Source organism: Aquila chrysaetos, chromosome 8, assembly GCF_900496995.4.
Source record: "Aquila chrysaetos chrysaetos chromosome 8, bAquChr1.4, whole genome shotgun sequence".
NCBI lineage: Eukaryota > Metazoa > Chordata > Aves > Accipitriformes > Accipitridae > Aquila > Aquila chrysaetos.
The window spans coordinates 3645152-3658890 of NC_044011.1; the positions used below are offsets into that span (position 1 = coordinate 3645152).

The following is a 13739-nucleotide window of genomic DNA, read 5'->3' on the forward strand; positions in this document are numbered from 1 at the left end:
ATCAGGCACGTACCTGGGTGTGAGGATCTCTTTATACTGCAGTTTCTCCACACGAGTCGTTGCAGCAACGGACATTGGGATGACAATATTGTTAATATCGAATGAACTTTCGCCTCTCCTCCTCCTTGGCTGCTGTAACATGAAGACAAGAACCACGTGAGAAAGGGTTGTAGGTTTTGTCAGGTTAAGTCATTGATGGAAAAATGACGTGGCCTCATACAAAATGGGCTCATATGACCTATGGAGACTCCAGAACTAACAGCAATTTGCATCAGAATGGAGTTCACCTACTGCTTGCTGTAAGTCCTCTTCCCAACCAAAAATCCTTAGTTTGGAGGGTACAAACAAGGGCGAGGGCTGCAGTGGTCCCGCAGGCACTGCAGCAAGGTGAGCAAGGGCTGCTGAGCTCCAGCCACCATCTCCACACTGGCACCAGCCGCTGCACAGTCAGGCAAATCAGATTGATCCAGCTGATAAACTGACCCAGCAAGAAAAGAAGTCTCCTATATAATACAATTCCCTACTGCCAACATAAAGAAAGTAGTGAAACCATCAGGAAAGCGGGAGGAACCATCCTGTTTGGAAACAGCCCCCCTGCTCATGTCCCTGCAGGGGTGTGGACCCACCACAGGCGACACTGTGACAGAGAAGGAATGGGAAGCAGTCAGACAGGAGTTCATCTTGGGTTTTGACAGCTGTACTAGGAGCCTAACAGCTTCCATCTGTATCGCACTTTTTACTGGAATAGATTTTCTAAGACACAAATAAGCTCCACACTTATCTATTTAAACCTGGTTGAACGCTGGGTGCTCTCCTACCATCTGTCTATCCAAAAGCCTCCCCTAAACCTGTGACAGCAGCACTGATGGTACTGCGACATGAATCCTCATGGATCAGCTTGATAGGCAAACGGCCCATCTTCCTAACGGAGTCACCTGCAATTTACCATGTTCTCCATCTCCTTTGATCCCTGCGGCTTTCGGTGTAAAAACATGTGGGAACACAACTGCCAGGGATCTGTCACAGCCAAACCCCAGGACTCATGTGAAGCTGGATGAGGACGGAACAGGTGGGCAACTATTGCCACAGCGTCAAGGAAGTTCTAACGTGTCACTATCGACAGTGAGGCTTGACGCACCGGTTGGGGAGCACATGCAAACCTGTGCCAGACTCAAACGATTGAACCCAGGACCTGGACCTTTGAGCCCGGAGCCTAGTGCCCACAATGCTCTTGCTGGACTCAGCCACCGAAGAGAAGACACTTCATCTTGCTTTTCTGAATGAGCTTGTGAAAGAGCAGCAGAAAAATCAGCAAGAGAAGACCAAAATATGCGTGTGAAGCACAAGGAAATGTCATCTTGACGTGCTGGAGCTCCTGAGAAGAGCTGTCCTCTTCTCCAAAACACCTAGCACATTTAAGACAAACTACCGCTGCTCATTGGATTCTTTAGACACCCTGTACCATCACAGAGTGCTTCACTGATGTCACAGCTGACGACGGAACAGCAAACTCCACAGTGAAGGAACCCAGCCGGGACCTGCCAGCCCCAGAGCAACAAGCTTGGAGCAAGGACAAGGGCGCACAAGGTTATGCTAGAAGTAGTGCCCTCAGCAATGCCATGGACAGATGCCTCTTAACCACCCTGATCTCACCATCAGGATTTGAGGAGACCTGCTCCATTATCCCTGGGTCACATGCAGCTTAGGCAGTGGCACAAACTACCAACCGGAGTGGCCAGACAGAGGCCAGATTCTTCACTGGACTCTTAAGAGTTCAGCAGAATTCAGCCCTTTATTCAAGGGCTTCTGTTAACGTGGGTCAGGCACTGGGAGGATGGATGATGTCTGGTGGAGGGGCTGTTTCATCGGTCTGACCCAGAGCACAGTGGGAGGGAGTTATGGTCCTGCTCACTGACAGCTTTTAGACACAGCTTCATAAAGGTCTCAAATCCTGTCATCCTTCAGCATTTCAGGAGGCTGAGTGTGTCTCAGAAGACAGTAAGTTAAGCAACTGCTGGGGCTCAGCTCTGGGGCTCCTCTTCCTGCCATCCCCAGACAACTTCAGAAACCAAAACCCAGACATGAAGCAAAGCCAGGGGACTACTGAGAACAGGAACATTTACCAGCAGTTACTGAGCTAACAGTAAACCTGTAATCGCAGTTGACTGGCTCTCTGCACAGCCAACGTCAATCCAGGAACCCCAGCCAGACCCAAAGTCAGAGTGAAAAAGAGGGCCAGCAACCCTACCACCAGCTGAACCAACAGGTCCAGCATGGTAAGAGAAATACTGAGCACTCTCAAGCCTAAGATGCCTGAACTGCTCAAAAGCTAAGACCCCATGATGGAAGCGAGCTCAGGAACCTCTCCAGAAAGGCGCTAGATACTTACGGCTGTGCTGGAGGTGCCCTGTGAACTCGTGCTGGCAGGAGCGGAGCCTTCCGAGGAGGTGGACAGTTGCCGCGCTATAGGGCTGTGAGGGGTGGGGGTTGCAGCTGCTGACAAGTAGCTTGGGCCACCGACGTCCGTGTGATGCTTCAACACTACACAGGGAGAGCGGGAGAAAATTAAGAATGACATTAGCAAAAAACCCAAAGGAGGGGGGGTGGTGGATAGAAAAGGACCATGTGCACCAGAAATGGCCAGTGCTGAGGAGCACTTTGCATGAAAGAGAAGCACCTTCTGATGGTGGCTGCCAGCTTGAGAGGCCCTGGGGGAAGAAGCAGTTAGAGCACACGAGGCATTGCTGCGGTGGCGACAAGGCCCAGAAGCAGTGCGTTCCCCCTTCTCCGAGGCTGAAGGGGGAGATAGGCTGGATATGCAGCAAAGCCCAAGCTCCCCCCGAGAGACCTGGCCGTGGGAGCCTACCTTCACTCCTCTCAGACGAGCAGTCTCGCAATCGCTTTTTGTCATATGCAGGAGGCTGGACAAGCGAGCGCTCTGGCGCTCTCTCGGCCTTGGACACGGCCGTAAAATCGTCTAAAGGCGGCCTGTGTGCTTTGTCTGGTTGGATTTTTTGATGTGAGCGCTCTGAGGAGGGGAACAGAGAAAGAGCTATGAAACGCCAGTTTTCACCTCTCTTTCTGTTGGCACAGGAGACTCGGGCAGAGTTTACCAGCTCCATAAATCCAGACAGGTCGGGCTCAACACCATCAGGGCGCTGGAGAGATGTGCTCAGAGCAGAATGAGCTGTAGTACTGCCCGTGCCAGCATGAGCACAGCCTCAGACTGATCAAGAAGAGGTCCCTACGAACTGAGACCAGCCTGAACTTCACAACCTGCACACACTTCACCTTCAGCCCTGGCCTGCGATACCATGGCATCACCCCTGAGAGCTGAATTTGAAGGTTATCCTCCTCCTCTCTCCTCCCAGATTGCACAGCTGTTGGGTACAAAACCGGGCAATGTTTCTGCACGCAGCAGAGGCAGGGAGGACACTTACTGGCAGCAGTGAAGAACGAATTCACCAGCTTGTGGCGGTCCTTGCGAGCAGGGTCAGACAGGCTGCTGGTAGGCATGGGGGCTCTATGCTTGAGCGAGAGCTTTTTGGGAGGTTTAATTTTCTCATAAGGTTTGTTCTGCCACTGAGATTTCAACATGCTCTGGAAGTGCAGGCTCGTCGGCACATCTGCAGAGGGATACAAAACACAGCATTCAAATTAACTAAATTATGCACCAGAAAGCTGCGGTTCTGTAATCCTCTCCCAGTCCCCCAAGAAGAACAGCCTTTGACAAACGTACAGGCATCGACTGTAAAACTCAGGCTTGCCTATACCTTCCTCACATTCAGGGAGGACCTGCAATGTTAGGACCCAACATTTCTAATCTGAAGCTCTTTGAGAGAAGGACATTCCTACAGGATTCACAGCTCAAGTATATCCCAGCAGCAGAATGAAATCTTTGTCAGAAAAACCATGTGTCTTTACCACTGAACGTATCTCATGTACTGCCACGCTCAATTCTGCTATCTCAGATCTGACTTCTAAGAATCTGAGATATGTCAGCACATCAAATCTACAGAGGTACGGGCTGGAGGAGAGAAATTCAGCTTAAATCCTCAATTTCAGGTCAAGGCAAAAGCCAACCAAGTCCTGTACGACATTAATCTGCCTGATGTGGCACCTCAATCATCTAACAAAAGTTGTGTAAGTAAGCACACTTCAGAGGCTCAAAGAGCAGAGGTACTGCTGCTCACCGGGAGCTCCCCAGGCAGGGGATGGGTCACACGAGACATTTGCGAGCATGCAAACTCACAGGTAATTATCTGGGTAACTGATGCATTTCAAACCTGAAGTTTCTGTGCATACCACAGATCACGGTAATCCAGAGTACCTGTCCCTATTCAATCCTGCCGTCTCACAATGAGCACAAGTATGCTGTCCTGCTGCGAAATTTGGCAGACACTACTTCTGCTCACGTTCCTCAAGCTTCGTTTCTCCCAAATCCCATACAGACATGCACTCCTGACCTTAGCCAAAAGACAGAACGCTAATGAGATTATTCAGTGTATTTCTTGTGCAGATAGGCTAAGGTAGACTACAAAAACCATTAACTGGAGTAGCAAACTACTCCAGCCTCAGGAGTCCCACAAATAAGCCTTCCTTTCATACTCATAGCTTCAAACTTCAGATTTGATCACCAAATACTGCTGCGTAAGTCTCCTCCAAGACCCAGCTCTCATTTATATGCCTGAAATCCAAATTCCTAGTTCTGAAAAGCATTGAAACCTTTAGGGTTAACAGGAGAACTACTGAGACATGAATTTATCTTCTCCAACTACACCTGTAAGATCATTATACACCAACATTTGTGGTTTGACATGCCACCCATCTGCTCTCCTCCCCCAGTACAGACCAACAGACTGTTGCCAGCAGGACACGCAGCTCAATGCAAACTCACGCTGCCACAACTAGGAGTTAAAAGCGCTAAGATGAGCATCAGTAGTACAAACATCCCTCCCCCACATCTCTCGAGCTCACATGACATTTTCACAGGGACTTTGAAGCAGCTCTGAGCAGAGATGAACCTTCCCAGGCCCTGCACAAGGAATAAAGCTCCTCACTCTGCGCCTGCAGAGGGGACGTGAAGGCAATTAGGAGCTGCCGTGGGATTTAGAAACTGCATGTAGATAATCTCAGAGGGCAAGTGGCAGAGATTCAAGCCCCATCGGTAGTCTCAATGGCTGATATGTAAACCCCTCCCCAACATTTCCCCACCAACTCCAGGGACTGGAAAGCCCCAGCAGATCCAGGCAGGCAAACAGGACGGAGAGAGCTGGAAGAGCAGGGGCTGGAGTCGGCTGTTATTAATAGGGGGAACTTGACTCTCAGGAAAAAGCCAGGACAGCTGCATTTCAAGTACCTTGACGGTTAAAGCTCTGGTTTAGCCCCATCCATTTGCTAAGGAAGGGCTATCACTGTGCAATGGCAGCTCTTTGGCCACCACTACTGGTTTGTGGAGCGAAAGAAGAGTGAGGGGCCAAGCCAGTCCTTTAAGGACATGGCCAGCGAGGCTGCAAAATCACTGTGTTGAAGTGGTCTGACTTTGGGAAAATGGGCTCTTCTCTGTCAATTTTTTGCTTTCTCCTGAAAATTCATCCCAACCTAGCAGCCCCCACATCTGTGGAAGGAGAAGACAAGTCAGAGGGAGGGGAAAAATTCAAGACAAAACACTGTCAGCAGAAAATGAGTTATTTGCTGGCTTGTCACTGTCCTGCTGTCAGCACTGGTTGCACCAGAGTCTGTGCAGCAAGTGACACCATCACTCCTCCCCTCCTCCTCCTCTTCCTCCTCCTCCTCCTCCTCCTCCTTTCTCCTCGGCCGAGCGGTGCAGGCCTCCCAGGGACCGGCAGATGGCAACCACACTGAGCCCGAGAGCCCTGGCTCTCATCCTCCCCACCAAGGTTATTACATCATCTGAAAATTCCCAGCAAGAAATGAGATGAACCAGAAAAAAAAAAAAAAACACCTGAAAGGAAGGGGACAAAGCGCTTACGAAGTGCAAATCAAATGGGTTAAAAGCCGTGATGCCTGAGCCCCACTTGCCAGAAGAATAAATGATCTTTATTCCTCCTGCGGGTGCCTGGCAATTTTGCCCTTGGCAAACTGCACCCGAGATCCTCGGCTGCTGGCACCGGAGAGCCCCGGAGAGACAGGCTCAAAGTGAAAGTCAGCACATGCTCATAGCTCTAAGGCCAGGCTCCATCTAACAACCTCACAAGCTCCTCCAGAAAGTCATAATTCAGCCTCTGCCCATCGACCCAGCCAGTTGGCTTTCAAGGTGAGCCCCAAAAATAATCATGGGGGAGCACCAACAGCAACCTGGATTAATACTCACAGGCAGGGAGACACCTCGATGCAGACTAACAATGGCAGGCAGAGTGATTTCCCCACCTGAACATGCTACCTGGCTTTTTGTTTGGATAGAAAAGAATCCCCATCCCCCAAAAGCAACCCTAGCAAAACTAGGTTAATCTGAAGGAAGGAGGCGGGGGGGGGAATGGGTATTTCTGTATAGGTGTTTTAAGCTTTACACTGTATAGTTTTAAAAACAAACTTTTTAATCTCATGCAGCCAGAATGGATCTTTTACCATGTGAACTGGCTGCAGCTGACCCTAAGAAAATGGAAAGTGAATACTGGATGAGATAATTTGCCTGGTGGCCATGTTGCAATAGTACACAACAGGTTTTCTCACCACTTCCTAGGGTATTAGACTTAACACTATAGACAGAGGATTACACGTGCTGTGAAGTCAGGAAATAAATTTCTGCTTCAGGAGTTCAGTGCGTTCAGTTCCTTTAGCATTCCTTAACAGAGATGTTTCTTTGGGGCAGGGAGGGGGAGAGATTTGGTTTTTAAAAATAGCACCAATTTACTATTTTGGTCTGTTTTAAATATAGTGCTAGTGAAAGATGCCAGACTAATTGTTCCCAGACACTCCATGCATTTCCCACTGTCACACAAAGTTTGTGCAAAGCTGGAATTTAGACCCAAACACACAGATTAGCGCAGTGTCTTAACCTGGACCAACCACTTTACATCCTCATGAGAAGCAGGGACACACACCTTCCTCCCAGCATTACCAGCGGTGTTTTACACCTCAAGCAGCCAGACACTCCTACCAAGGAAAGGAACCACTATGATCCATTTACTGCCTGGCTCTCCTGATAAAAGTACCAGTTCCTATCATTTGTGGTCCTATATTTTGTGATCGGAGGAAAAAGATGACAGATGGACATCATTGTCATGCAAGTCAATAGTTTTTGGTCAAAGAACAGGCTTGTATTTAATCTGGCAGCTTAGGAAGCAAAAGACTCTGGAAACTACTTCTTTTCCCTTGGGAAAAGTCCCTACACATGAAATCTGTGAATACCCCACAGTCAGGGTTGGTTAGTTATTACTTTAATGATGATTAACCGTGATACCATAACCCAGGGAAACGAGTGTCTTAACGGGAACATGCCTTCTTACTGTACCCTCTGAACCATGGAAGATCATTTACAATTCCTTACAAGGTCAAAACGATTTCCGGTGACTTAAACCATTCCACATATAATTTTATACAGATGAATAAACTCTACGGAAGCAAGTATTTCTCAAGTGGTTTATAGCAACAAAACCACCAGCCTAAGACCCAAGTCCGTCCCAGTACAGACTTCCAGGCACTGCTTGGTTTCTCCACCCCTAGTGATGCTCCAGGTCAGGTTCCCGTAACACAGATTCATAGCAGAGCAGCGTTCAGGTGTAATGCTTTCCCAGACCCTTCCACTCCAGTAAATGCTCTACTCCTAAAAATACCTGCAGACCAACAAGCTTGGTCATACCCAAGCACATCTGCACTTCCTCTGGAAGCCCAAGATGGACGAGGAGGCTCTGGAGCACCTCCAAGCATCCCCTGCAACCCATCTCAGGACCAGTTTCACAATAACCCTGCCAGCTTTGTGGGTGCTGTGCTTACCATCTGGGAATGATAAGACAGGATGAATACATGAGTCCAGCTGGGAGAGGCGCTCCAGCAAAGGGGCATCATACTGGATTTCCAGAGTCGTCGAGCTTCGAGTGCCACACAGAGCACATGAAGGGTTCACATCACAGCTACATCGCACCAGGCTATTACGATGGACCTGGAAAGGGGACAGAGAATAGTGTGAACATATCAGAGGTCAAGATGTCTAACTAAGGGCTCTCTTCACACGTTCCCCTTTGACAGCTCATAAAAAACATCCTAAAGGCTGTTGTTTTGGGGTTTTTTTTTAATACCTTGTGTAAAACCTGTTCATTTAGTCTGGACTCATAAAAGGACACTTTCACTTTGCATAAACACAACTGAAAACTACTACTCACCACCACAGACAGTTTAACATCTACTAAATTTGACTAAAAGTGTTTAATTTTATCTAGGTTGAAACCTCATTTATAAAAATCATGAGGCAGCACAATTCAGTTGTCAGAGAGGGAAAAAAAGCCTTTTTGAGTTCAGATGGGTCAGAGAGCCATGACTATATGCCAAAAACTGACACTTACAGGGACATCTTTACAGAGTGAAAAAGGGTGTTTTTCAACCTTGTTTCTTAAACCAGGACAGACTTTTCAGTTCACAGATTTATGGACTTTATATAGACTTCATTTATATGAAACCACTGTAGGCAGATGCACAACTGGATGTAAATCCCATACAGAGACAGCAACCTATGATTCCCCATCAAAATGGAAGGACGTATCAAACTGGATCATGCAGAAGTCTGTCCTGAGTCTAGCATTACTCAAACAATTTCCATTAATGATATGAATGATGGAAGAGATAATATCCTTAAGCCTTAGCAAATAACACTAGAACTGGGAAGGGCTGCAAGCACCTTGAAGGAAAGAGCTGGAAACCCACTCATGGTTACAAATTAAGAGAAATGATCTAAAATAAATCAAATATAATTCACTGAGGGCAAATGGAACAAGTGGACACTTCAGTGCCCAGTGAAGAGGAGGAAGAGGTAACTGAGCAGCAGTTCTGCCCAGAGGATCTGGTGGTTGTTATGGATCAGAAAATGAGCACGAATCAGCAGTGTTGTACCATTAGTGAGAATTAACACCCCACAGGGCTTTATAAACAGGATGCCTGTGCAACACACATGAGGTAATCCTGCCACTCTGCTTGGCATTGCTAACATGTGAGCTGGAGGGCTGCACCCAGTTTTGGGCACATATTTAAGAAATGCGAGCATCAAACAGAGAGGAAAACAACAAAAAAATTACAAGATAAAAAAACCCATCCTATGTGCAAAATCAGAAGGACCCATGGCATGTTTAGTGTACAGGTGACCATATTAAGAATTACCACATCAACTTTCACACTTCAGGGAGAGCTTCTGAAGCGACATGGGGAGCTGACCAGTCTACACCGGGACTTGGACTACTGGTAATGACTTTAAATGGCAGCCAAGGCAGCTTATATTAGAAAGTTTGGTTTGTTTGGACAAGACTAGCTAAGCACTCAAATAGCTTGCCTAAGGAGGTTTAGACAAACCACCTGGCACAGTATAAGGATAAAGCAGTCTGCTCTGAGGCATGGGGATGCTGCGGGTGACTGCTGGAGACCCCTTCCCATCCTGTTCCAGAAGATCAGTCCTGTTTCCAACCCAATGCAGGCTACAGTCCCACTCAACCTTTAAGCCACTTTTCTTTCCTACAGGACATCTCCCAAGTTAAAAATTTCAAGTGATGTTGTATTCAGATTTTGTAAAACAGTAGGCACACTTATGGATGATCTCTGTTGAAGCAGTGAACTCTCCTGGTTGTGATTTCTGGTCGCAGCAATCCACAACCACTTTGTGCTAGACAGAAGAGTGTGGTCAACTGGACATGGTATGTCTGGACAATGACCTAGCCATCACTCAGCTTTCTCTTGAATAACTGGAGGAGTCCACAGAAATCCTCTGCTATCTGGCACATCGTCCATCCTTTGGAATTGCTCTTCTGAACCACCTCTGATTATCAAATGTATTTGATGACTACAATCAAGATCTAACACAGAACTAACAGCCACTTCTTCAAACACTGAGTGCACAAGTCAGCATCACCTATGAGATGGTTCATAAACTTCCAAATCACTGAAGATCTTCCAAGCTGTCACTGCAGAGCTCTACCAGAAATACCCCAGATGAAACTGCAAACAAGTAATCAGTTAAAGCTAACTCAGCTGAGTGAGAATCTACTTTGCTCAGAAAAATGTTGCTTTTTGAGCTTCTCTCTAAAACTCCAGCGCCTACAGAGTGAAAAACCCCCAAACCTTTGTGGTAAAGTTTGACTTGAAACACTTTAACTCAAAGGTAAGTGGCTTTTTGCCATCTATGATTCTGCAATCATGAAAGCTGCATGCACAAAAAAGGTCCTTATTCCCTCAACTTCTAACTATCTATCCTCCAGCTGACAGTTTATGGCGTTCCTAAGAGAAATTTAATGAAGCACGGCCTTTCCTCATACAGGCAATAAAAGGTATTTCCACTTAACTGAATTCTGCATAAGGCAGAGGAATATAAAATAAAAAAAAAAAAGAAAAAAGAAGAAAACAAAACCAGGAACAGTCATGGCATTCAGCAATTTCCAAACTTAAGCAGCGGAAGTGAACACGATCGCCTTGGCAGGCCTTTTGCAAGACATCCCACATATGCCTGGTCAGACAACTGTAGTTTTTCTTTGAGCAAGTAGCAGCGAGTTCCTGGGGCTGTGTTAATTCCTGTGCTCAGAGTTAAGGTTTCCTGATACTTGACTTTTCAGAGCTTCTTTCAATTGCTCAGACTGTGCCATACTGAAGTTCACCTCAGGCTGGTTGGTTTTAGAAAAGAAAACCCACATCAGAGTTCAGTATCTCCCCTCCTCAGTGACAGCTAATAAAAGTCTTCCAACAAATTAAAAGCTTCTCCTTCATTTCTCCTTTACTTCTCCAACAGCCTTTGAAGCCTCACTGTCCTCTTCCTCCCCATTATTTTTCCTGTCTTAATAACCACAAATGTTCCCAAAGCAGGGAGACCTCTTCATGCAAAAAGCAGAGGCACACTGGACCAACGCATCAGTACATCAGGCTCTTTGGTGTGGAGCTTTAGCTATATACTGCATCAAAAAAACAAACAGCACTAACCTTTTTGGAAAGGGGCATAATGCTGCTAGGTCGAACAAGCCGTCGCTTCTTACAGCTCAGTACTGGGCGAGTGCGAGCTGCTACACACGTTCCATCCGAAGATGAAGAAACCATGTTCAGTCGTTGCTTTTTATGCAAGAGCTCCTCAGCTTCCTGGCCATCTCCCTGAGCATGTTCTGCCAGGCCAGGCTGAAGACTGCCCGAGAAGAGAAGAGGAGAGGAGACGAGAGGAGAGGAGAGTAAGAAAGATACTGTTACTCATTCAACCATCCCACGTTACCCAGCAGTACCAGCCAGGTTCACAATTCAGACCTTAGCAAACACTCTAAGCTGAGTTTAAAGCACTGCAGTTTCATGAGGCAGTAACTTTTATTAAGCCAACTCTAATTTTTGCTTTTACTTTGGTCGCTTTCCACACTCTCCCACCACTGATCCTTTAAAAAAATACCTTTGGAAGTTCTGAACAAAAAATAGCATGTAAAGCCGAACACAGAGCAAGACCAAAAGCCACTCTAGACCTGAACAGCTTTAATCCTACAATTCAGCATCCCTTAAAATTACAGTTCAGGGTATCTTAATACAACAGGTTCTCAGGAGTCTAAATGCCAGGGAGCACAAGACAGAGAACATAATTTTCTAGAAAAAATATTTAACCTCAATGTAAACTCGATTCTGATTAATATTTGAGATCTATACCTCTAACAACTCTCAGTGGTGACACCAGAAAGGTGCAATGTTAACACTAACCTTTCTGCTTTACATACAAAGGACTTTCCTGTCCACATGCAGTAACCCTGCCCTACCGCGGCATCAATACACCATGCCACCTACCAGATACCAGCGCAGCTCTTCATCTACGTAACTTTTTCATGTATATTTTACAAGTGTTTAATTTCTAAAAATGTGAAACATTAAAGCCCTGTGGTCTAAGGCTCTGCAGTTCAAAGGCTACAGGCATATAAAGGGCTCTGTTATAGCCTGCAGTGTTTCAGCTGTAGCAATGAGTTAGTGGATTGGTGCTTTCTACACTTGCTCACACTGCACTGGTGCAGCATCCCTCCCTCCTCAAGGTACTAAGCAAGTGCAATGGTTCCAGCAATGCTTCTCTAGCCACTATCAGAACTTTGAAGCACCACGTGTTCAAGCGTTTTCAAGTGGTTTAACCCTGAAATCATCCTGTAGCACAGGAGAATTTCTTTCACGTGTTTCCATTTACCCACTTAAAAGACTTTCTCAACAGAAACAGCCTGGAGAAACAAAGAATTTAGAAAGTCCTACTCCGAAAATCAATGGGATTTGGGTACCTCAGTATCTCCAGAAAAGTGGGCCGGTGGTTACATATACTTCTGCAAAATAATTGCAAGTGGGCCACCAGTACCTTTGAATCATACAATTTGCAAGTGTATTAAAAATACCCATAAAGAAACAGTTTTGAACATGCTCATTGCATGGTTGCCTGCAGGGCTTGTTCATGTAAACACAGCTCAGTTTAATACCATTTTCAGAAAAACAATGCAGCAGAAAACCTCAAGCAAGCAATCTCCTCCAGAGTGTTTCCGAGCATGATCTACTACCATACTTTTTTCAAAAAGAGACCATTTATACCGTTACCAACCCAGTCACTACCAACCAGCACGTTACAGGCTGGTTTCCAGTGGGACTTTGTAAAGATCATAAAAATCAGACTCTTCTCATAATATGCAAGCAGCTTACGTGTTAATAACTCCATTGACGGGTCTTGGTGCTCCACAGGGCTTGGCGGGATGGGATTCAGGAGTATTTGCAGCAGAAATACCCGAGTTCTCTAGTGGCTGGGATCCAGAAATACTCTAAGGAAGGATGAGAAAGATCATAAATTAATAAAAAAAGCTTCTTAAATAGCCACGACTTTCTTATTCCCCATTTCTAGTTGAAGACTCTGCACTGTAGCCATGGGTTTCCACATAGGACTTCAAAACAAGGGTTCAGAAGTCACTATGTGAACAGGAGACCAGAGAGGTAAGGACTTCTTAGGGAGCAGCTCTGGCAAGAGGATGGATACAGAACAGTGCTTTCAATGCAAGAACCAAAGGACTTCAATTCCCCTCAGGCAACCACTGAGGAGCATGAAAGGCTGAGGTCTTTAAGGAGATTTTAGCATTTTGTCTCAATAGTGCAAACAAGTTCATAACCACCTGTAAACCTTGCAGGCGTCTTCAGAAGTTTGATGCTGTGCTCTAAGCCACACGGCTGCAAGCTCTTGTCTAAGCACTTTGGGGGAAAACAGGAGGAGAGGGAGAGGAGAACAGACTTGCAAAACTGAATTTGCATTTTAACTAACTACCTGTGCAAACATAGTCCAAATAGCACTTTAAAAAGTATTTTAAATGAGTATGCACACAAGCTGTGGTTTTTGGATATAAGCAGGCCAACCCTATAAAGCTAAAACTGCCTGATAAACACAAAGCTGGAAAAACCTTTTTGGCAGAGGAAAAGTAAGTAAAAAATAAGCTAAAGACACAGAGCTCCCCAATCCCTTATGCCTTAGGTCTGAAATACAAACCCCCTCACTCTGCAGTGAGCGGCAGTTACTGTGTGGCTGCAACACTGAACGATGCCCATCTCCCACT

General features: G+C 46.2%; 1 protein-coding gene across 5 annotated transcripts in view; it reads right to left on the reverse strand.

Annotated features, from left to right (window-relative positions):
* The window catches only part of KANSL1 (KAT8 regulatory NSL complex subunit 1), a 101773-nt gene that overhangs the window by 7112 nt on the left and 80922 nt on the right, over positions 1-13739 (reverse strand). For 4 of the 5 annotated variants that reach the window (XM_030021440.2, XM_030021443.2, XM_030021439.2 and 1 more), the window contains 7 exons: positions 12844-12959; positions 11131-11326; positions 7957-8122; positions 3441-3626; positions 2867-3028; positions 2390-2541; positions 14-132 (listed from right to left, as the gene is read on the reverse strand). In XM_030021440.2, the coding sequence (XP_029877300.1) occupies positions 14-132; positions 2390-2541; positions 2867-3028; positions 3441-3626; positions 7957-8122; positions 11131-11326; positions 12844-12959 (1097 nt within the window). The remainder of the gene's footprint in view (positions 1-13; positions 133-2389; positions 2542-2866; positions 3029-3440; positions 3627-7956; positions 8123-11130; positions 11327-12843; positions 12960-13739) is intronic. The other variant, XM_030021444.2, reaches the window with a different exon arrangement.